Genomic DNA, 25246 nt, shown 5'->3' with positions numbered 1-25246 from the left:
TGGAGTCTTTTCATGCATGAGTTCCAAATATCTTGGTCGCCCCAGAGTGATTGATGATAATATATATAATAATTATGCACTCACGGTTTCAAAATGTTGTTAAAAATTGTTATGCAGCAGGACAGTTAACCCACGCTGCCCTCAAACCAAGCCACGCTGCCTGCTAATTATCTATAGACTGTTTCAGCTTGAGAATTATTATATTTTTTTTGCGAGTTTTATTTTCTAACAACAGTTTGAATTGAGATGTGTTGCGCTTCCTCATAAATTCACATAGAAGTAGCCCGTTTCACAGTTGTGGACAATACATGCTTTACTGAGAAGGACAAACTTCTCTTTTCAACTAGAGCCTAAGCACTTCCCCAGTGTTTCCCCAGATCAAGTATGCGAACATTTGCGCATCTCCAGTCAGAAAATAACATACAAACCTTTTCCCCCTGGCGCATTTTCCGGCTGGCACACACATTGCCTTCATTGTTGTTTTCCTTAGAAACGTACACCATGTCCAAAGTACATGTCCAAAGTTATGTCCAAAGTTATTATTACTATCAAAGTAAGTGCCTTGTTACGTTATCTTTATAGTATGGAGCATGAGACGCAGACGTCTCAAGTAGGCACCTGGAAATGCAAATGCGCTACGCTAAATGCTAAATGTACTCGTTAAAACTCAAACGTTCATTAAAATACACATGCAGGGTATTGAATTAAAGCTACACTCGTTGTGAATCTAGCCAACAAGTCAGATTTTTAAAATGCTTTTCGGCGAAAGCATGAGAAGCTATTATCTGATAGCATGCCACACCCCAAAATGCCTGAAGGCGACGTAAACAAAAGAATTAGCGTAGCCGGCACTACACAAAAACGGAGAAATAAAATATAAAACATTCATTACCTTTGATGATATTCTTTGTTGGCACTCCTATATGTCCCATAAACATCACAAATTGGTCTTTTTCCCGATTAAATCCGTCCATGAATGCCCAAAATATCCATTTGTATAGCCTGTCTGCATCAGGAAAAAAGCTCTCTTCCAACACGCAACGTCATGTTTAAAAATTATATAAGTTGCCTATATTCTTTGACAAAACACTTCAACCTACTTTTATAACCCAACTTTAGGTATTTGTAAACGTTAATAATAAGCGATCAAATTGATCACTGGGCGATCTGTATTCAATAGCAGCTACACAAGAAAACAGTGTCCATTTTTCAATCTTCCAAAATCGATTGAGGTAGGCTGGATGGAATCACGGATCTATTGGTAATGTCTCAAAGGATTTTTGTCAATGAAAATTACGTTTTTGGGAATTGCATCCGTCTCCATATTAAATTTGGTTTCCTTTAAATAATCCATGAAAGGGGCGCATGGATACTTTTTTCAGATTTCAGTGACCAGTTTTTCTTGCGCTTTTCGATGAAACACACGCTTTGTTATAGTCACAGCCGTGATTTAACCAGTTTTAGAAACTTCAGAGTGTTTTCTATCCACACATACTAATCATATGCATATACTATATTCCTGGCATGAGTAGCAGGACGCTGAAATGTTGCGCGATTTTTAACAGAATGTTCGAAAAAGGAGGGGGTAGGATAAAGAGGTTAATGTTTTATTCTCATGTTTTCAAGTACTGGTGACAAATAAATCATTCTGATACTTGCATATATTGTAATGGACACGTAAGATGTGTGTAAAATACTTTTTGGATGGTTGTACTGATTATGATGAGCTAATGCTAAGTTAAATGCCAGATATGGGTGGCTCCATGTTTGTTGACATACAATGCATTCTGGTTGTCACGTAAACGTCTGTCAGACCAAAGATGTTATAACAAAACGAGGTGAAGGGATCTAAGTCAGTCCACTCGACTGACTTAGATTGAACTATCGTTACTCAGGGTTGCCAGCTCAGACCCCCTTTCCAGGGGTTTTGTTTTTATTTAGCTTATTAACTTATGAGTTTGCTCCCCATGTATTGAGAAATCCCTCATCATAGTAATATTTCCTGTATCATATACCCCAATGATACCTTCCCCCTTTTCTACCCCCCCCCCCCCCATAGACTTGAAATCCCCCACAAATTAAATTAACCCCTCCCACAATCCCCTCTAAAATGGGGTCACCCGAATCTGGCAACCCTGTTTAGCTTTCACACTATGGCTAGAGTAGGCAGTAGGCTTGTATTTGGGGTGATGATCTGTAAGGTGATAACATTTCATTTGCTTTGTGATTTGTCAAAAACTGTAAATGACTTGTCAAGCCATGTGCTCCTGTTCTTGTATACACTGTAACACGTACATTGAAGATTGCTGAAAAGTAGCCAAACTAAGTTCATATTTTTCTGGCAATGTGCGCAGCCATATTTGACTTTGACTGTTTGACTGTTTATTTTTGTTTTATAGTGAATTAAATTCTGTGAAGAGGGAGTTTTTGCTTGGCAAACACAAACAAACATTTAAAAAATGTAGCTGCTGTTAGCTTAGCTGACACGCATCTCTTTTCTAAACAACATTACATTTCTCCCTTGCCCTCACCAGAGAAGTGGTACATTTGAAGTCTAGCTGTTGGGTCGCTAACTTCATTTTTTTGTCAGCGCAATCTGTTTGTTGCATCACACGTTCTGTTGCTACCGTTCCAATCACATATTTGCGATGGTATGCTGCAGGAGCCATTCAACAATGATCTCAATTATGTGATTGTACACGTTAAAGGAGGCCTGGGTAAGGCCAAACTGTGTGTGTGGGTCTCTTTTGGTGGGTGGATGTCTAAACGTGTGTTGTCTACCGTCTCTAACCCCGTCTCCTCTCTGTAGATGACAGTATCTCAGCGGCGAGTGCGTCTGACGTGCAGGACCGTCTGTCGTCTTTGGAGCTGCGTGTCCAGCAGCAAGAGGATGAGATCACCGTGATGAAGGCGGCGCTGGCCGACGTGCTGCGACGCCTGGCGCTCTCCGAGGACGCGGCCACCACCGCCAAGAAACAGACTAGCACCAAAGGTAGTCAGTCACCCCTGAACTGTCTCTGTCGTCACTGTCACCATCTGAGGCACTCTCATGATTATATGAAATGATGATTACCTGTTTTTGTAAACCCTCAGAAATCTCCATGGGTAGTTTCTCAATACCTGTAAAGGACAGTTTTATAAGCACCTTCTCCCCACCATAAGCTGGTCATGCACTGTCAAATCCATCTGCACTAGCTTCTGTTCCATTTACCATAACTTCCTTCCAGCAATGGACATTCCATTCATCTCCACTTTTCCAATGGCTCGTTCAGCCCCTCTCCTCTCCCTTGCATTTCTTCACCAGGTCGTAGTTGTGGAAGAGAGTGTTATCCTGTATTCCTCCACTTGTTTACATTAAGGAAGTTCAGGATGGAGCCCCTCCAACCTTGACCCCTGGCTTTTATTATGCCATAGCCATTCCTCTCTCTAAGTTCAGTGATAAAGTGGAGGCTGATATACCCAGCCAGCAGTAGGACAGAGAGGAGGGGAAGGGAATTCCCAGCTCTGAGGGAAAGAGAGCGAGAAAGAAGGTGATTGAACTCCATTTTAGAGACAAAGGGAGAGAAGGATATTGCATTGAGAGAGAGAGACGCTGAGACACAGAGAGAGCGACACAGACAGAGAATGTGTGTCGTGCCCATGGTCATTGGGGAGTATCTGGGTTCTGTAATCGGGCTTCAGTAATAACCACCACTCACTCACCTATAGCCTGGCTAACTAACTTCAGTCCTGTCTATCTGCACACAATAAGACCCTCTATCTTGTGTGTGTGTGTGTGTGTGTGTGATCAGGGGGGCCTAATTGTGGAAAGTGGAACATTATCTGTGTGTATGGCGACTCTGCAGCCTTTTCCTGATATTTTGACTTTCTCCAATGGAACCAATTACTGTATATGATCATGTGGATGTGTCTCTCTGGGTAGTGTCTTGGCTGGGAAACCATGCATGGGTCCTAGATAAAGAAAGATCCTGGCCCCGTTAGAATACTTTTTTATTTTTTTAAATGCGTCCTTCCTTCCTTTCCTGAGGTAACCACTGATCCAACATGTATAGAGTGAGAGCAAAGATTCCATCTCAATGCTTTCACTTTTCCAGTCATGTCAGATTACAGTTCCTCCAAGGAAATAAGGCTGCACTTGAAAAGTATTGGAACAGGACCCTTACTGCACATAAACGGCAGGATAGGAGTTACTGTATTGTGTGACTGCACTCGCCCAGTGTCACCCTTGCTTAGCTCTTTCAGTCCACGTCCCTCTACACCCCTATCCCCTCTGTCCATCATCTGTCACTCCTCCCTCCAGCCCCCTCTGATCCCTCGTTCCGGTCAGCTCTCCATTCTTCCGGTCACCTTTTTCTAAATCTCATTATTGCTGTGTGTGCTTGCGTGTACTACTCTAGTGAGTTAGTCAGCACTCCTGGCACATTGACATTGACTGATGTTATTTAGGGGTTATGGAGTTGATGTGTTATGGCATTGGCAGTTTGGCACGTACAGTGGAAGAGCTTTTTGTGCTTTAACTCTGTTGTGCTGCTCTTTCGGTGCGTGGGCAGTAATCTGGGACTGAAGCAGACAGGAAGCAAAGGAAATCACATGGTTCAGTTTAGTTTCTCTGCAGACACCCATGCTCTGACTTCAAAGCCAACTCTTCAGAGTATGCAAACCTCCACTACCCCACATATATATATATATATATATATATATATATATATATATATACACACACACACACACACACACACACACACACACACACACACACACACACACACACACACACACACACACACACACACACACACACACACACACAGAGCACGAAGGCACACAGCCCCTTCCTGCTCTTGTTAACTTATTCAAGACCCAGAAATATCTTCCTCTCTCGTTCAGTCTTTCTTTCCCCTCTATCACTTGCATTATTGGCCAGCACTGTATCCCTTTCTCTCATTCTCATTTTTGTAAACTTTTCTCATTTTCCAGCCCCCTATCTTTATCTTTCCAGCCCCCTATCTTTATCTTTCCAGCCCTCGTTCTTTCCACCCTTTTCCCCCCAAATCTTTCTCTTTTCCAAATAATGTATTATCATGAATGATGAAGCCAAGGCATATGAAGGCATACGAATTGTGACACTATGAACACTGCAGACACACACACACTCTGGCTTGGGGCTATCCTCCAGTTCTACAGACCTATGCATGCATCTAGGCATGTGTGCACACACATGCGCGCACACACAGACACACAAACCTGTCAATCACATGGCTTCGATGGGAGAGAGAAACAGGTTTTTGAGATCAGGAAGCCAGGTTGATGGATGAAGACCCTCCCTCTCCCAAGGCATCAGTCATTATGATATGCAGTGCCTTCAGAATGTATTCATACCCCTTGCCTTATTCCACGTTTTTGTCGTGTTGCAGCCTGAATTTAAAATGGATTAAATAGATTATTCACAAAATACCCCATAATAACAAAGTGAAAACATGGTTTCAGAAAGGGGCGTGAATACTTTCTGAAGTCTCTAGAATGGGATTGATTTTGGTTGACCACTCATTATACTCGTTGACTCTTCCTCTGGCCTTGTGTACCAGCATTTCCAGTCTTTCCTCAAACACACTCAGGCTGTCTTTTGTCTTGATGTTGAGGGGGAGGGGAGAAGACTGGTGAGAGGAGGGAGGTGGTGGGGGCTGGTGGATGGGGTAGGGAGGCCACCTCTTCCACCATGCGGTGTCTGTTTGTGCTTGGGGGGTAATGGACCGTGAAACTGGGCCTTGTGCCACTGGCACGGAATCAGGCTTTCACTGGGGCGCCACGTGCCCCCAAACATAACCCTGCCCCCCACACATCGTAGAGAGGAAACGCGTCTCAACGAGTGACGGTCAGCTGTGTGTCTGCCCGTTCCTTCGGTGCGGTATGTTTTGGGGACCACCCGTCGTTGGCGTCTGACTGCTGACATTTTTTGGTCGTTTCTACATGTAGAATTGGCTTGCAAATGACGTCCGCCACTCTGTTCAGAGGTGCTAAGTGTTCTCGGCTGGCAAACGCTGCTACCGTTGTGTCTGTGCCTTTTACAGAAGTGGCATAGAAGCTTCATTGGGAGGAAGGATGTTTGTTATGCTTTTTACATCTGCTTTCCCTAATCTCTCCTTTGTTCTCCCATGGATTAGACTCTTCAACCATGTCTGTTGAGCAGTCATAATCTCATACTCTGTTGTTCAACCACTCCCCCTCCCTTTTAATCCCCATATACTGCTGTAGACAGTTTCTCTCCTGAAGCTTCCGGTAATAGGTTACCCGAGGAGTCGGCAACCTTTCTCGTGCGGAACCCCGATTTTTATCTTACAATTTCTACCAATCTGCGTGCCTGTTATGGTCTTCATATGCACATTTTCATCTAACAGTTTCATTTAATTTATAATAACGTCTTTGTATCTCAAAGTCATTGTCATGTTGTTAATCCAAATCTAAATGAAAATGATACAAACCTAAAGAAGTAACTTCTATTGCCGACTAAGTAAGAATAGCCTACAACAAATAAAAACATTGCAGTCTGCAGGTAGAACATATCCTATTAATCGCATTGGCTACGCATGGCCTGTCTACAGCGAACTTGAAACATTGTATCAACTTGGGTCCAGAGGAAGCGCACACTAGCAAACGTGCAACGTTGTATAAAATATAGCGCAAAAGGGATGAGCTCATCAGGTAGACTCATTTTATGACGTTTCCACTGGATCGGAACATGGCCGTTTTTCCCTTTCACGCTGAGAGGGCTAGAAATAGTTTTCAAATACAATTGAGGAACTATTGTCATTCTCAACAGCTGTAAAAACAGACTTTGTTTGCTTACTGTTTGAGGTGAAGAAAATATTACTTTGAAAAGCTCCACAGGTCATTAGTGGTGGTGCGTTAAGCCTATCAGAAATACCATCAGATCCCCAAATGGGCACATTTAGGCTATATGCCTACATTTGCACGCAGGCCAGATAGCCTATAGTCCGAATTCTATGCATAATCAGGTGCATGTCCTTACTCAACATTGACAGTAGTGCCCCAAACAGAAGACTGACTACATTGACAAAACTCGTAAATGGAACGAAATAAATCCAAACTTAGCGTAGGTTGTGCACTCTGCAAACAACGATGTCCACTCTGCCAATGAGAACGGTAAAAAGACTGAAATAATAAAATAGTGAATGGATGAACAGAAGTGACCACAACCAAACAAACATTGTGGCAAACATGTGGCTACTACTGGTGATGCATGCAAGGGGGACTTGATATACACTAACAATCAAGGCAAACAATTCACACAATTAAGTTATGAAACAATGAATGTGCACAAATTGGCGGGGGAGAGAGAGAGAACGTTCTGGAGAGAGATGTGCATTTTAGCCACACTCCCCTTCTTGGACTGTGCCATGCACGCGGCCCCGCAATGGATTAGTCTCAGCCTCTGCAATGGATTAGTTCACTGACATGGGTGTGAATCAGACAGGCGCCTTGTGTGCCGTTAAAAAAAAATAATAATAATGTATTTGCTACTGCTCGACCAACAGCCTATCGACCAGTCGACTAATTGGGGTCAGCCCTAGTAGACAGTGTCTCCTTCTCTCTCTCATGTGCTCTTTCTCTCTCGCTGTCTCGCTCTCTTTCTCTCTGTCTTATACATAAACTCCTCCCATTGTATCCTGATGTACAGGTAACAGCCAAAATAAAGGAAACGCCAACATAAAGTGTCTTAATAACAGGACGTTGGGCCAACGAGCCGCCTGAACCACTTCGATGCTCCTTGGCATAGACTCTACAAGTGTCTGGAACTCTATTGGAGGGATGTGACACTGTTCTTCCACAAGAAATTCCATCATTTGGTGTTTTGTTGATGGTGGTGGAAAACACTGTCTCGGGCGCCTATCCAGTATCTCCCATAAGTCTTCAATTGGGTTGAGATCTGGTGACGGAGAGAGAGAGACACGCACACCATTTAAACCCCCTATGCTCCTTTGAGACCCTCTTTCAAAGTCACTGAGATCTTCTAGCCTCGCTAACCAAAATAATGGGCAACTGGGCATTTTTATACATGACCTTAAGCATGATGCAAGGTTAATCATCTCAGGAACCGCACCTGTGTTGGAAGCACCTGCCTTCAATATAATTTGTATCCTTCATTTGCTCAAGTGTTTTGGCAGTTACTTTTATATACTGTGTCGGTTTTACTGTCCCCTCTGACTGTGCTCTCTCCTGCCCATTGTAGGCCAGACTCCCTTGCGCGAGGCCTACTCTATGTCCTGCATCGCCAACGGCAGCTCCAGCAGCCGCAAGCCCAGCCACAGAGACCGAGACAGCTCCACAGTTTCCGTCACCAGGAAGGATACCTTCTCCTCAGCTGCCAAGAGGTACTACACACTCGTAAAGTTACATACGCTACACACACACACGCACACACCATTCAAAAACAGTCATTGCACAACTCTAGACCTGCTTGTATCAGATGGGCAGCCATTGTTGCAGAGTCTGTATTGATATTTTTTTTGCTTTGAAACGCCACATTAATTCCTCCCAGAAAAGAAACTGAATGTTGATCACGTGTTTAACTTTCTCCCTTGCAGCTTGCAGTTATTCAGCAGAATAAAGCCTATACACTTCTCTGGTTCTTTCAGGACAATGACGTAGTGATGGAGTACCTGTCACCGCATGTAGCTAAGCCTATGGCTAAGCATTGCTGAGCACGTCCTCGATGAGTAACTAGATATTAATCAAATATACTGACCTCAGCTATTCACTGCCTATGCAGGAAGTTGAGGCTTTGCAGGTCTCTCAGTAGTGAAGGCTGAGGGTAGAAGTTTCCCAGATCTAGGATCATTTTACCGTCAACGGTGTCCTGGTATACCCCTGTGTTTCGTTATTTGTCACTATTTGTCCTCCTATATATATCCCACCTGTTTGTGTCCCCATGTCGCCACTGGTTGTGTTCCGCTGTTTGGTTATCCTCTGGTTGACCCCCTGGTTGTCTCCACAGCGGTCAGACAGCGGAGAGGAAAAAGGACAAGCCTCAGATGGAGGGCATCAAGGAGAAGGAGGAGTGGCCCTCCCAGCCCAACCAGGCTAACGATAAACCCTCCCCTGCCAGCCCCGTACAGCCCTCTCCGTCCCCCTCCGTCTCCAGCCACCCCCCCTCACCCCACCCCCCTCAGTCCCAAAGGCAGGCCCCGGAGAGCAAGGGCACCTCCCCAGCCAAAAGGTTCCTAAGATTGCCCACTTTGATCATCGATTGCCCCCCCCCCCCACCTTACCAACGCAATGCCCTCCGACACTCTGAATGCTCATGACTTTACCCTTTGACTGGTTGGCTGCTTCTTTAGATCGCTTTCATTTTTGTACCCATTTTGGTTATTAACCTATTCTCTCTCTTCTCTGTCTCTCACCTGTACTTTCAGCTATCGTTCCCTGTAGAGACTCCGCCACTGCAGACCTTAGCTTCTCAAACTGCATCACTTCTCTTTTAGACTAGTAGGAATGGTTAGCATTTGACCCTTCTGCACTCATCTGTAACAGTTTGAGCCCTCTCTCCATTAGGAATAGGAGAGGCCCTATCTGTCATGTACTAGCTGTGCTTCGTACCATTCAGGACACCCACTCGGATGCATACACACACACACACACACACACACACACACCAGCCCTAGACTCTCACACACACGCCAACACACACGCTCCAGACCGACTGCTCTCACTAATCGAAGCACTGCCTTCGCACTCATTACCCATAACACAGATCAATATAAATTATTCTCAGAAACATTGAGAACCAATTAAGTTTCACAAAGAGTACCCGTGAACCCATCGTTGCCCATTAGACTGGGCAAGTGACAGGATATTAGTCAGGGCCGCTGCTGTGCCAAGAACGTTAGCCCGGAAAACTCATCCGCTGGCAAGTGTGTGTGTGTGTGTGTCAAAAAATCTGAAATGGGCCAGGCTTCTAAGCAGCGCAGTGTACAGTCGGGGCTCTTTCTGGGGATGAGTATTATAGGGTGATATTTACCTCTTAAATGGTCCTTTCCCATGCTATTCAATCCTCTGGTTGGATTGAAAGTATCAAGTGGGCTTCTGTTCGTATTTTTGAAGATGTGAGTGGACCATTCAGGGCTTTTAACCAACAGACACAGAGTGTACAAAACATTAAGAACACCTTCCTAATATTGATTTGCACCCCGTTTTGGCCTCAGAACAGCCTACATTCGTCAGGTCATGGACTCTACAAGGTTTCGAAAGCGTTCCACAGGAATTCTGGCCCATGTTGACTCCAATGCTTCCCAGAGTTGCGTCAAGTTGGCTGGATGTCCTTTGGGTGGTGGACCATTCTTGATACACGCGGGAAACTGTTGTGTGAAAAACCCAGCAGCATTGCAGATCTTCACACACTCAAACTGGTGTCCCTGGCTCCTAGTACCATACCCCGTTTGTGGGTAAGACGTACAAATGTACACAACCCATGTCTCAATTGTCTTAAGGCTTAAATATCTTTCTTTAACCTGTCCCCTGCCCTTCATCTACACTGATTTTGAAGTTCATTTAGCAAGTGACATCAATAAGGGATCGTAGCTTTCACCTGGATTCGTCTGTGTCATGGAAAGGGCAGGTGTTCTTAATGTTTTCTACACTCTGTAGAGCAATGATACTGTACCAGTACTGCGTGCGTGTGTGCGTGCGTGCGTGTAGTAGGGTTATGGAGAAATTCTGTTCGGGCTAGGTTGTTATTTTCCCGCCAAATTCCATGCAGGCAGTTAGAATAAGCAGAGGATGTCTGGGTGTCTTTAGCTTCCTGTCCCTGTCTCTCCCTCACCGTACAGTAGATAAGGAGAGAGTACAGACTCTGTAAATGAAGCAGTGTAACGTTGTTGAACCACCACCGCTCCCCCAACATTCAGCCCCAGTCCTATCTGCCCCCTCAGTGTCACTATGGCCCCCTGGAGGTAGAACAAAACACCATGTTCTTCACGCTCATGCTCTTTCTCTCACAATCCCCCCTCTCTCTCGCTCTCTCGCTCTCTTGCTGTTCTCTCTCTTCTCTAGCCATTCTCTAAACCTTCCATTCTTCACTTGACTTGCAGTGTTATTCTTACAGCCAAACTCACTGACCTCCTCTGTCTGCCGAAGCCTGGGGAGGGGTTTGACTTGTTCTGCCAGCCTGTGTGTACTAACCTGTGACTGGGGTGGGCTTTCCCCTGTGTGCCCGGCTACATCAGCAGGTATCGATTCTACCCCTGAGGGTTGCCTGCTACTCACCTGGGTACCTCCTGAGGCATCTGTATCTCTGCATTTGCGCACGTCTGTTTCAGGTCCAGATTAACCCTAAAAAGATGCGTACCATGAGTGAAATAATTCCATTTTAATTAAGTGCATTAAAGGTACAGTGTTTTTCTTTTCCTTGTCAGGTCACTTGGTGCCCTGGTCAGGTTCAGGCTCTGGGCTGTACTTTTAATGTATATGGCATAAAACTGCAACAAACAAAAATATGTAGTTCACAGTTGCACACTTTAATGCACTTTTTACAGTTCTACTAATTGAACAAATTCAAGAAACTCACCATGGCACTCATCCATACTCCAGCTTTCTTTCTGTCTAGCCAACTGTCTTTCTCTCTTCCCCTCTCTATCCGTCTCTGTGATATAAAACAAACTGTTTATTTTTTGGTGTGCACCCTGTACCCTCTGTGTGTGTAGGGGTCACAGTGCGAAGCGGGGCACGGGAATGGAGCGTTCACAGAGTAGTACCTGGGAGAGTGGCGAGGAGAGCAGGAACAAGCTGGTGAAGGCTGCTTCCACCTCCAAACTGCTGGCCAAGGTGGTGAAGAATGCAGACAAGTGAGTGGCTGATGGGACGCGCTTCACAAATCTGTTGTAAACATAGGTGTGAAAGTGTAATGCAAGTACGGTGATGCACAATAATTGAATTCCGGTCTATGTTTTGTACTAAGAGGTGAGCCTGCATTTCGTTTATGGGGTATTCATTAGCTAGAGAGTTTCTTTTCAGATAGTGTAATATCATCCAAGAATCGCCCCTTAATTCCCTATATTGTGTTCATCCAAAGTCCCTAATAGAGAACGCTGTTAAATTGGCCCAGCTGTCAGATAACCTTTACTTGTTTTGTACTCTCAAATCACAGTCTGACCTTTATTGTTATTTCTCCATTCTCGTCCAGGCATAAAGACCCAGTGATCAGCCAAGGTGAATATACTCTCTCTTCTAAGTTCGTCTTCCACCGCCGCGTAATGGAACCGCTAGAGCTACAGTGGGGAGAACAAGTATTTGATACACTGCCGATATTGCAAGTTTTCCTACTTACAAAGCATGTAGAGGTCTGTAATGTATACCATAGGTACACTTCAACTGTGGGAGATCCAGAAAATCACATTGTATGATTTTTAAATAATTAATTTGCATTTTATTGCATGATATAAGTATTTGATACATCAGAAAAACATAACTTAATATTTGGTACAGAAACCTTTGTTTGCAATTACAGAGATCATACGTTTCCTGTAGTTCTTGACCAGGTTTGCACACACTGCAGCAGGGATTTTGACCCTCTCCTCCATTCCTCCATACAGACCTTCTCCAGATCCTTCAGGTTTCGGGGCTGTCGCTGGGCAATACGGACTTTCAGCTCCCTCCAAAGATTTTCAATTGGGTTTAGGTCTGGAGACTGGCTAGGCCAATCCAGGACCTTGAGATGCTTCTTACGGAGCCAATCCTTAGTTGCCCTGGCTGTGTGTTTCAGGTCGTTGTCATGCTGGAAGACCCAGCCACGACCCATCTTCAATGCTCTTACTGAGGGAAGGAGGTTGTTGGCCAAGATCTCCTGATACATGGCTTCATCCATCCTCCCCTCAATACGGTGCAGTCGTCCTTTCCCCTTTGCAGAAAAGCATCCCCAAAGAATGATGTTTCCACCTCCATGCTTCATGGTTGGGATGGTGTTCTTGGGGTTGTACTCATCCTTCTTCTTCCTCCAAACAAGGCGAGTGAAGTTTAGACCAAAAAGCTCTATTTTTGTCTCATCAGACCACATGACCTTCTCCCATTCCTCCTCTGGATCATCCAGATGGTCATTGGCAAACTTCAGATGGGCCTGGACATGCGCTGGCATGAGCAGGGGGACCTTGCGTGCGCTGCAGGATTTTAATCCATGACGGCGTAGTGTGTTACTAATGGTTTTCTTTGAGACTGTGGTCCCAGCTCTCTTCAGGTCATTGACCAGGTCCTGCCGTGTAGTTCTGGGCTGATCCCTCACCTTCCTCATCACCCCACGAGGTGAGATCTTGCACGGAGTCCCAGACCGAGGGTGATTGACCGTCATCTTGAACTTCTTCCATTTTCTAATAATTGCGCCAACAGTTGTTGCCTTCTCACCAAGCTGCTTGCCTATTGTCCTGTAGCCCATCCCAGCCTTGTGCAGGTCTACAATGTTATCCCTGATGTCATTACACCCTCTCTGGTCTTGGCCATTGTGGAGAGGTTGGAGTCTGTTTGATTGAGTGTGTGGACAGGTGTCTTTTTATACAGGTAACGAGTTCAAACAGGTGCTGTTAATACAGGTAATGAGTGAGGGGAGGGGTTCTTAAAAAAACTAGCAGGTCTGTGAGAGCTGGAATTCTTAATGGTTGGTAGGTGATCAAATACTTATGTAATGCAATAAAATGCAAATTAATTACTGAAAAATCATACAATGTGATTTTCTGGATTTTTGTTTTAGATTCCGTCTCTCACAGTTGAAGTGTACCTATGATAAAAATTAGACCTCTACATGTTTTGTAAGTAGGAAAACCTGCAAAATCGGCAGTGTATAAAATACTTGCTCTCCCCACTGTGTGTACTGCGGTATACCGACACAATTGGCACATCTGTTGACAACCAGATCGTTTATTAATTCAGCTGTACAATAGGATGCAATATAGCCCTAAAGTGTGCTCTCGTTGGGCTTATGAAAACGCTGTGCTGTACTGTGTAGGTTTGAGAGTATCTTTTTTAGGTAAGAGAAGAGCTGTATTTCAAAGCCTTAGCGTCTTGTTGTTCCTTCCAAACATGTCCCCTTTCCTTCCACATAGTCCTTCATCCTATTGTGTAGACCCAACTAGTCATCGTTGCTGTCTTCAGATCATTCTAGCTCTTCTCCCCTGTGTACTATCGTTGTGTGTGAGTGACATTGTTTCTGTCTCATGACCAGCCAAAATGTCAACCCGTGAGAAAAACAGCCAAGCAGGTAAGTTGTCAGATAGCGAGGAGAGCTGCCAGCCTTGGGGCGAGCGCTTGCCCCACCCTCTCTGCTTTTTGGCTTGTCTATCTAACTCTGACATTCTCTTTATCATGTCAAACACAGACAGAATCTCTCTCGCTCTCAATCCCCCCCCTCCCTCTACCTCCTCACCCTCCTCCATTTATTGTCATCAAGCGATGCCCGACATAAAAGGCATAGCTGTGCCAGTATGGCACTTAGCAGAGTGTCGTCTGGTTAAAAGTATCCCACTCTTGCTCAGAAAGGTTGCTTCTGGTCATGTGAGGAAGGTGGTTGGTCCTGAGTCTGCTGGCTGGGGCGCTCGTTTACCTCCACAGACACACTTTGGACTGGAATTCAGCTAGTTCAACGAATTCAGCCATTTCCTGGCATTATTGACCACAGACACAGTACATCTGGAGAGTATTCAGGCCACTTGACTTTTTTCCCGTTGTGTAACGTTACAGCCTTATTCTGAAAATGTATTAAATAAACATTTTCCTCATCAATCTACACACAATACCCCATAATGACAAAGCCGGTGCAACCTGTTTCCATTTATCATCCTTGATGTTTCTGCAACTTGATTGTAGTCCACTTGTGGTAAATTCAGTTCATTGGACATGATTTGGAAAGGCACACACCTGTCTATGTAAGGTTCCACAGTTGACAGTGCATGTCAGATCAAAAACCAAGCCATGAGGTCGAATTAATTGGCTGTGGAGCTCCGAGACAGGACTGTGTCAGGGCACAGATCTGGGGAAGGGTACCAAAATATTTCTGCAGTATTGAAGGTCCCCAAGAACACAGTGGCCTCCATCATTCTTAAATGGAAGAAGTTTAGAACCCCCAAGACTCTTCCTAGAGCTGGCTGCCCGGCCAAACTGAGCAATCGGGAGAGAAAGGCCTTGGTCAGGCAGGTGACCAAGAACCCGATGGTCACTCTGACAGAGCTCCTCTGCGGGGATGGGAGAACCTTCCAGAAGGACAACCATCTTTGCAGCACTCCACAAATCAGGGCTTTTATAGTAGAGTGGTCAGACTGAAGCCACTCCTCAGTAAAATGCACATGACAGTCTGCTTGCAGTTTGCCAAAAGGCACCTAAAGGACTCTTAGACCATGATAAACCAGATTCTCTGATCTGATGAAACCAAGATTGAACTCTTTGGCCTGAATGCAAAGTGTCACGTCTGGAGGAAACCTGCATGGTGGTGGCAGCATCATTCTCTGGGGATGTTTTTCAGTGGCAAAGATGAACGGAGCGAAGTACAGAGAGATCATTGATGAAAACCTGCTCCAAAGCACTCAGGACCTCAGACTGGGGGCGACGGTAGAGGCAACGCAGGAGTGGCTTCGGGACAAGTCTTTGAATGTCCTTGAGTGGCCCAGCCAGAGCCCGGACTTGAAACCGATCTAACACCTCTGGAGACACATGAAAATAGCTGCTCAGTGACGCTCCCCATCCAACCTAACAGAGCTTGAGAGGATTTGCAGTGAAGAATGGGAGAATCTCCCCAAATACAGGTGTGCCAAGCTTGTAGCGTCATTCCCAAGTAGACTCAAGACTGTAATCGCTGCCAAAGGTGCTCCACCAAAGTAAAGTGTCTGAATACCTGTTTTTGCTTCGTCATTATGGGGTTATGGGGATTTGTGTGTAGATTGAGGGGGGAAAAACAATGTAATTAATTTTAGAGTAATAAAGCTGTAACGTAATGTGGAAAAAGTGAAGGGGTCTGAATACTTTCCGAATGCACTGTGCAGTAGGGGGAATGGATTAGTTAAGAAGAATACTGCAGACAATGGCTAAACGTATTACAGTGTCCAAGGCAGTGTGTTGGCCTTTAGTGATACCAGTACATTCTGACTAGTAATAACTAGGTAGGTCCTGGGATGAATTCTGGCCCTTCAGTTTGAGTCTACTGTATGCTCCTCCTCAATCTGGGGAAACTGGAAGAAAGCCCTCGCTCTATTTTGTGAGCAATGGTGAAGTTTGGCCCCCGTCCAACCATCTCCCTTTCGTCCTCTCTCACTAGGAGAGTAGAAACACACACATTTCCACTGATCCCTGTCTACCACTAATCCACCCCCCCACCCCCCTCCTTTTGCTCTCTTTTCCCCATCTTTTCTTTTTTTCTCTCCCCCCCCCGTCACGTTTTCTTATTTCAGCTGAGTTTGGGGTTGCTGACTCGCTGCTTTGCTCCACTGCACGGCATCCAACGCTTCTCTCTGTCTGACTCGCCCTCTATCTGTATATCTAGCTCGGTCTATGCAGTATCTCATCCCTGGATGAGTGGAAAGCACGTGCACCACACTAACTGAACTCTTTAGGGTTTTCAAGGCTTTTGTAGGTTTTTATGTTCAAAAAAATAAGTGTTGTCACACTAAGTGGTTGTGTGTGACAGTGCGGAGGGTGTTGAGCAGTCACGCTGCAGATATCTTTGGGTTCGTGGACTAAAGTCATGTCATGCACTCTCACTTACGCTCTCTGACTCATGACTCTATATGAACCATTATTAAACAAGAGGTATTTGTCTGACCCACAGTCATTTTTAATGCTTTACCGTAACAGGGTTTTCTGTTAAGGGGAAACATGAACCACCACTACTCAGTCCTGCTTCTTTGAGTGTTTGCTCTAGCCTGCCTGAATACTTTCAAATAGTATTTGAAAGTACTTATACTTGCTTATACTTATACCTGTGCTAATACTGTATGTTGAATGTGTTTGCAAAAGCACGGGTTTAGTGTTACCAGAATCCCTCTCTATGTAGCGAGTCAAAATGGCGATCGTGATATAGCTTGCTATAAAAAAAAATGTTTTGTCCGTCTCGTTCGCAGAGGGAGATTACATCAAGATGTTCATGCGAGGTCGCCCCATCACTATGTACATCCCCGCGGACGTGGAGAACTATGAAGACGTGCGCACAGAGCTGCCTCCGGAGAAACTCAAACTTGAGTGGGTGTATCCTTTCTTCTTGGCGGTGCCTGGTCCCAAACACTCTGTTACTCCGTGTGTCCCTGGCCTTCGGTCTCTCCCTCTTGTCTGTCTGTGGGTCTCTGGGCTCGGAGACAGATGTCCAAAGCAAAAAGGTGGAGGCCTTATAGGTCTTCACTTTCGACCTGTCCAGTTGTTTTCACGTGGCAGATGATGGAAAGGAGAATACTGTTGTGGTTCCTTGAGTCATTATGTCAGGTATGGCTACAGGGGGAGAGACTGCAGAGCCAACGTGTACCTGCTCCCTACAGGGGAGAGTGTATACTTCATAGCCTCCGTGGTCGTGCTCTTCAACTACGAGGAGAGAACACAGCGCCACTACCTTGGCCACACTGACTGTGTCAAATGGTGAGCTGGTAGTATTGGTCAGCCTTCGTTGTGTAGTGTCAGGTAATGAATTCCTACAGTAGCTTATACACACCATCACGGGCTGTGTATTCTGCATACAGTAGATACACTAGATTCAGATGATACAACAATGTGTCCCTCAGGGTCTGAATAATGTACAAACACTTCATTACAAAACCTTTTTAATGTAGATTAAGCAAATAGTTGTCACAGACACGATGGTTCAGCTTAACTGTCTCCAGGTTCCATCCTCTCAGAGGCCTCTTAAGATAAAGACTATGCAAATGAGATATACACGTCTTCTGTCTGGGTGGAAGAGACAAATTAGTCCTTGTGCTGGCAGAACCCTGATTCAAAACTGCCTTTGTTTGAAACGAAAAGCCTCACTTCCTCCCATCAGGCTGTGTGCCAGACAGGCAAACGGGTCAGCTCAGTCTAGCAGCTCCCTCTCAACTTAATTTTACATCTGACATACTCCTCTCATTACGACGGATTGTTTTTGACTCTAGGGTTTTTCAATAGGGAGGTAGTTTACGACATAAAAAAAGAAATGTTATTGGTTTGACAATCTATTCATGTTTTTGTGTCTCATTTCTATCCGTCTATGATTTTCTCTTGCTCTCTCACTCTCTCTCTCTGTCTCGCTCTCCGTTTAACTCACTAGCCTTGCTGTTCACCCCGATAAGATCCGCATTGCCACGGGACAGATTGCGGGAGTGGACAAGGACGGCCGGGTGAGTCACACTCCCACCACCTCACCCATTACTAACCCCCTGACTTCCTGCTAGCTAAATCCTTTAATGGTATGTTCGCATGTGTGATATTTCTTTGTTCATGTACATTTCATGTTTGTTCCTCTGGATTTAGGAGCACATATGCTGTTTTCTTTCCTATCATTCATACACACACACACACACACACACACAATGGGCAAGTCACAGGGCTCAAATGTCACCTATGTAACGCCATGGGTTTTTCCAAGTGAGTTTAGTAGTCTTATTCCAGCCCGCCGAATACGGCGAGACACCTGTGGTTGTGTTGAACAGCATAATCCTTGTTTGCACGAGGTCTCTTCTTGTGTACGGTTATAGTATTTCTGCTCGTGTTTTGCACAATCAGGCTCACTCACGTCTTTGACAGGCGCAGACCCAGACACAGGTGCTCCATATTTACTCAACCACACCAACAATCAGTGCGCTCATGCAACTAATTATATTTAAGCTCTCTGGGTCTAAACATGCCAAACTGCCTCTAACCTTCCTGGAAGGACTCTGTAGAAGAGTATCCTGCCTGTCAGCCAGCCTGGATCCCGCACCACTCACTCACTGACTACTTGTTAGTCTTTCTCAAGTTTTTTCTAAAAAATGGCTTCCTTTCCTCACCTCCTTCCCCCATTCCATCATGACCACTGATCTTAGAGGATATGATAGATGAAAAGCAATTTGGGTGGGAATCTGTCCAGTCCTTTTATCTACAAAAAATATGTTTGTGTTCTCTTCTCCTCCTCACCTACCAGTGATTTGTGAAGGAAAGGAAACAAGGAAAGGATGCTGTGAAAAGAGTATACTGCAAATGCAGCATAGTGTCTGAGTTTGGCTGCAGTGATGGCTTGTTATATATATATGTGTATCTCCTCTTCTCCCTCTTTAGCCGCTGCAGCCCCACGTGAGGGTGTGGGACTCGGTGAGCCTGTCCACCCTGCAGGTCATCGGCCTGGGCACGTTTGAGAGAGGGGTGGGCTCCCTGGCCTTCTCCAAGGCGGTGGGTACCCGTAGCACCTCTAATGGTATAATCCAGGAAGTGTTAGTCATTATGCGATTTGTGGGAACTGGTGTAGTACATTAAATGAAACCCCATTCTGTCTGGGAAGGGTCCATATCACAACGCATCTGATAGATCACACACTCACATCACAGCCAGTGGATCTAGATTAGAGGTTCTACTCAGTTCTGGGGTTCTAGGTGCTGTGTGTTTCTGGACTGAGCCTTTTCATAATCAGGCTAGTTGGCCAGACTGGTGTTATTGCGGTCTTGAATACATCAATAGGTTCTCTAATCAGTAGTAGTTTAATGTTCCTATTCTCTCTTTGTCCTCAGTTAGCACATTCCGGAACACAGCTTTTAATGTCTGGCTCCCTTCAGACGCAAACCGACAAACACACCGTGACCCATTTCCCATACAAACAAACACAGTTACGCATTCTAAGTGATTCATTATCCCCTTATGTGATCAAAGGTCTAACTAAGCAGTGGATTTTCCCTATCAAATAATGGTAAAGCTTGAATGAAGGTGATCTTATGCTGTTGTCGATACCATTATGCCAAGTCTACTCCATGGCTAACCACTTAGAAGAGTATTGTTTAGTCCTGCCTGCTTTATGGCCATTTTGCAACATGTGGATTCATCTTTAGATTTCCATGCCCTCTCACTTACATACATACTGTATCTGTGAATATGTAGGCCTAAACTGGAATTATATTATTATGTTATGCCATGTTAACTGCATTGCAGACAATAGGATCTGTGTTTCATACAAGCTTTGCTGACGTGACATACCCTGCCTTTCTCCTACAGGACTCCGGTACACACCTGGCGGTGATTGATGATTGTAACGACCACATGTTGACTGTCTGGGACTGGCAGAAGAAATCCAAAATTGCTGAAATCAAGGTCCGGGAAACCTGGGGTGTTTTTATGCGGTGCAATTCTGCCTAAAATACGTAAAGCATTTGATTTGGTTCTGAAATAGATTTCGTTTTTGACTGTTTCACCTCCTCTAGTCTACAAATGAGGTGGTCCTTGCGGTGGAGTTCCACCCTACTGATGCCAACACCATAGTAACCTGTGGCAAGTCACACATCTTCTTTTGGACCTGGGCTGGCACCTCGCTGGCACGCAAGCAGGGCATCTTCGGGGTGAGGACATTTTTCCACTTGTCCAGTTCTTAAACTTAAATTACTTAAAAATATCCACTTGAGCCAAGCTGATCTGTCGCTCTGTAAAAAATAAAACAAATAATAGCAAGCAAACATATGTGCTTAGCTCACAACATAACGACAAAGACGATGTCAGCAATGCAATATTGACGGACAACGTAGGCTACTACAACGCCCCGTAGACAGACAAACTAGATTGATGGCTAGAACAACAATGACTAGCTAATTACGAATTCTGATTCACACAATATGTTTGTGGAGAGAAGGGGAGATGGGCCGAGTGAAAACGGAGCCGTGTGGGAGGGATGGGAAGCCGGGCTTGTTATAATCCAATCGTGGCAGCAGATTCAACCTACACCCTGCCCATTTCTTTACAGACAGCCGAACTGGCCAATTTACTTATTTAAGACCGCACAGCCTTTCACACTGCGACAGAGAGATGCGTGCTGGGAGAAAAGGGTGGAACTTGTTTTGTCCGAGTACTCTCCACACCCCTACGTGTCACCAAAAGTGAAAAACTTAAATAACAATGTGACGCTAGAATGTAATGTATACCTTTACCCATACATGAATACAGTCTCTTTCTCTGCCCTAAACACAGACGACAATTATTACACAGACATTTAATTCTCCCGTCTCCCCCTGTCCCGTTTCAGAAATACGAGAAGCCCAAGTTTGTTCAGTGTCTGGCCTTCCTCAACAACGGGGACATCCTGACTGGAGACTCTGGAGGCGTCATGTTGATATGGAGCCGGAGCACAGTGGAGCCGGCCCCAGGGAAAGGCCCCAAAGGTACACCGTACACCTTCTAGCTTACACTGTACCTTGAACATCACAAACGGACTCCCTCGACCTAGTGGAGCCGTCCCCAGGGAAAGGGATCCAAAGGTACACTATCCCACAATACCTCATATACCTTCCACTGTACTTTAAACCTCGCAGGCAGTCCCTACACCCGGCCGTATATTGCTACAATACCGATGGCACGGTTGATTGGAGCACGGTGCTTTCTAACACCAGGATTGCGGGTTTGGTTCCCTCGCAAGCCATGTAAAGCCTACTGAATATTTGTTTTAAACTTTAGTCACTTTGGGAAAAACCGTCTGACCATTTATCGTACATGCCCACATGAGTAACACAAGTGGTGAAACCTTCCCAGTGAGTCTCAGCCACAGAGGAGAGCGACTGGAAGAGGGTGGTTTGAGACTGGCGAAAAGAAAACAGCCTTTGAAGGAGAGACACGGAAGGGAAAATAAAAGTGTGGCGGGGGAAGGAGAGTGGGTGTGCGTGTTGGCAGGCCAGAGTGCCCGGGGGACGGAGGGTGTTGGGGAAGGTTTGAGCAGTAATAGTTTTGGTTGTGGCGTACAGGGGAACTGGATGAGCATGGCTAGGGCCAGGCGCCATGGATAAAAACTGTTCATCTCTTTTTGTTTACCTGAGTGTCCCTGGTGGTTAGACGGTGGGAATGCATGTGTCTCACAGGAACTTGGTTTCACCTTTTTAATTGGGGAGGACGGGGCTCGTGGTACGGGCTGGAGCGGGATCAGTGGAACGGTATCAAATGGATTAAACACATTAACTTGTACTGTTTTTTTTATCCCGTTCCGTTTGCTCTGTTCCGGCCATTATTATGAGCCGTTCTCCCCTCAGCGGGCTCCTGTGATGCATGTGCAGTGTGTGTGTGCGCGTGTGGGTCCACATCTGTTTGAGCTCTGCAGGGATGAAGGTCATGCCAATGTGGGGGAGCACAAGCGATACAGAAACCGACAGAAACACTTATCTGATGCACGTTAATTCTACACGCACCCTCCCAATGCCACACAATATTACCCCCATTGAGAATTCCACTGCCTCGGGTTCAGTGTAACTAGCCTTGAGGAATGGGCCTGCCTCGCTGTGCATCTGTCTGTGTTGTCAGCAGAGAATATCTTGTAACAGGAGGAGGGATCATCAGAATGTGGAGAATGTAGACACATCAAACCTAGACCACGCGCGCACACAGACGTGCGTGCTCGCACTCATTCGAACATGCCTTCCACAGCTATCTTCTTAACCGCGCGCGCGCACCCTCTTTCACTCCCCCCCCCCCCCCCCCAAATGCTCCCCTGAGAAAACAACAAGAGCTAGCCTGTAGCGTGGTGTATAAACCACACTAACGAATGTCAACTATTTGTGCTATCCTATTCCCAGAAATCTCTGCTGTGAGCTGTTTTACAAGCCTCTCTCATTCCTCTCCCTCCTCTTTCCTTCTGGGCAATTTTACTTCTCCCCCCTCTCTGTCTGTCTGTCTGTCATTCTGTCTCCCCCCCCTCCCTGTAGGTGCGTACCAGATCAGCCGTCAGATCAAGGCCCATGATGGCAGTGTGTTCACTCTGTGTCAGATGAGGAATGGGACCCTGCTGACCGGAGGGGGCAAGGACCACAAGATCATCCTGTGGGACCACGGCCTCAACCCAGAGAGGGACATAGAGGTGCCGTCTCGGCCGTGCAGAATGCAACACAGACACGTTCCACACCAATGCGCCGTGGTTTATGCGCAACGATACGAATGTAAATATGTCCCATGTTCAGTATGATGAATATGAACGTACATCTCAATGTAGCTGTTTCCCCGGCAGGTCCCTGATCAATATGGAACCATTCGTGCTGTGGCTGAGGGCAAGGGCGAGCAGCTTTTGGTGGGCACGTCGCGTAACTTTGTCCTGAGGGGGACGTTTAATGACGGCTTCCAGGTGGAAGTCCAGGTGAGAGAAGTTTATATTTCTCGCTTTCTATTTCTCTCTCACTGCTGACTAGCTGACTGCCAGCACTACGTGCTCCAGGTGTGTAAAACATCCAGGGTGTGAGAACTAAAGCCAATTGAGGACTGCAGGGCCCTTGCTATGGCAGCTCTGCTGTAGGGATGCCAGTGTCGGCCGCCTCACCAGCTGCTTTCCCAATCTTTTCTTCTCTGTGAGGAAGAGCAGAGCGATGGAGACGCTGCTATTTTCCAGAGAGCTGCGTGGTAAAACTCTGCATACATTTTCCAGCGATTTCAACTCTGTATAAACAGGCTTGGCAGAGATATTTATCTCCTCTTTTGAGGGCACCCAACTGAGCCCACCCCCTTCTCCCCTCGTCTGCCCCCTCTTTGAGGCACACTATTCCCATGTGAAGGAGGTCATTCGAGCGTTAGTGGTGGTGTGTTTCCAATGGCTTAGTTGGTTGGAACATGATACTGTGGATTTTGATTCTCCCCATACAGTAACATGGGCGACATACAGAATAGACAGAATATGTGTTAACTACTTTGCAAGCCGTGTTAACTACTCAAGTGTGTCGTCACGTTGGATAAAGTGACTACATATCCGCATTTTTTCCCCCCAACCTCTGACCTATCGTCCCCTAGGGTCACACAGACGAGCTGTGGGGGCTGGCCTCTCACCCCTTCAAGGACCTGTTCCTCACCTGTGCCCAGGACAGGCAGGTGTGCCTGTGGAACTCTGTGGACCACTGCTTGGAATGGACCAGGCTGCTGGATGTAAGAACTAATATACCTCCCTGTCGGAACTATTCTATACTGCAGATTAAGAATACGCGCTCATTCACTGCCCTTTTTTAGAGTTTTTGTTCACAGACGTAATTGAAATGTTGCTGCAAGTTTTTTTTTATTGAGATCAAGGCATGCAAACACATTTCGAGTTAGGATTCAGGCCTTACTCAAAAAATGACTTGTATGTTTGAATTGCGTCTCTCCCTTCTCTCTTGCTGTTTCTTTCTCTCAGGAGCATGGACACTGTGCAGACTTCCACCCTAGTGGTGCTGTTGTGGCCATCGGTACTCACTCAGGAAAGTAAGTTCAGCTTAACCCTATCTCGAACTCTGAAGTACAGCAGTGGCTATTAATCCCATCTCTTATCGCTCACGCCTGTATGGGAATAGTCCATTCTTCTAAATTTTCGGCAATGTTCTCTTCTCCCCCCCGTGTCCCAGGTGGTACGCCCTCGATGCAGAGACCAGAGACCTGGTGGCCATTCATACAGACGGCAATGAGCAGCTGTCAGTCATACGCTTCTCCGTAGGTGGGTGGAGCTTGTCTTACACCCTATCCTAACCGTAGACTTGGATTTGATGGGAGAATTGTTAAACCAATCAACGGTTAGGGAGGAGAATAAAATATGGTGGATAATTTACCTGTTCCATCCTTCAGATGGCACCCTGCTGGCAGTGGGATCACATGACAACTTCATTTACCTCTACACCGTGTCGGATAAAGGACGCAAGTACACCAGATACGGGAAGTGCATTGTGAGTACATCACCATTAGTTTGTGTGTTTGAAGTGATTAGTGTGTGTGTGTGGGGCCCTAGGGAGTGACGTCTCCCTGCAGCTGGAGAGATGGATAGGATCAGTGCTTTCACAGTATGGTAATAACAGAAGAAGCAACAGGAGAGCGAGCGAGCGCGAGATCGAGAGAAAGTCAGTTCAGATGGGGACTGTTGGATAACTGCCAAAATAATGGAGACACATGAGTAAATGAGGGATACAAAGTATATTGAACGCAGCTGCTTCCACACAAGTGTGGTTCCTGAGTTAATTAAGCAATTAACATCCCATCAACATCCCATCATATATAAAAATGCTGGGCATGCCATTATTTTAGCTACCATGGCAATGTCCCCATAGGTCGACAATCCGTGCCCCCGATCCACAGGGCACGA

General features: G+C 45.8%; 1 protein-coding gene across 4 annotated transcripts in view; it reads left to right on the top strand.

Annotated features, from left to right (window-relative positions):
* LOC139381954 (echinoderm microtubule-associated protein-like 4) overlaps positions 1–25246 on the top strand; it is an 85123-nt gene that overhangs the window by 41400 nt on the left and 18477 nt on the right. For 2 of the 4 annotated variants that reach the window (XM_071125841.1, XM_071125840.1), the window contains exons 2-20: positions 2810–2992; positions 8249–8390; positions 9014–9235; positions 11718–11858; positions 12197–12222; positions 14222–14257; positions 17106–17229; positions 17461–17610; positions 18275–18344; positions 19261–19371; positions 20185–20280; positions 20391–20525; positions 21203–21338; positions 22866–23017; positions 23165–23290; positions 23935–24066; positions 24311–24378; positions 24519–24607; positions 24736–24833. In XM_071125841.1, the coding sequence (XP_070981942.1) occupies positions 2810–2992; positions 8249–8390; positions 9014–9235; positions 11718–11858; positions 12197–12222; positions 14222–14257; positions 17106–17229; positions 17461–17610; positions 18275–18344; positions 19261–19371; positions 20185–20280; positions 20391–20525; positions 21203–21338; positions 22866–23017; positions 23165–23290; positions 23935–24066; positions 24311–24378; positions 24519–24607; positions 24736–24833 (2237 nt within the window). The remainder of the gene's footprint in view (positions 1–2809; positions 2993–8248; positions 8391–9013; positions 9236–11717; positions 11859–12196; positions 12223–14221; positions 14258–17105; positions 17230–17460; positions 17611–18274; positions 18345–19260; positions 19372–20184; positions 20281–20390; positions 20526–21202; positions 21339–22865; positions 23018–23164; positions 23291–23934; positions 24067–24310; positions 24379–24518; positions 24608–24735; positions 24834–25246) is intronic. The other 2 variants (XM_071125842.1, XM_071125843.1) reach the window with 2 other exon arrangements.

Source organism: Oncorhynchus clarkii, chromosome 23, assembly GCF_045791955.1.
Source record: "Oncorhynchus clarkii lewisi isolate Uvic-CL-2024 chromosome 23, UVic_Ocla_1.0, whole genome shotgun sequence".
NCBI classification, from domain to species: Eukaryota; Metazoa; Chordata; class Actinopteri; order Salmoniformes; family Salmonidae; genus Oncorhynchus; species Oncorhynchus clarkii.
The sequence above is the reverse complement of the archived record's forward strand: the minus strand, read 5'-3'. Positions and strand labels throughout refer to the sequence as shown.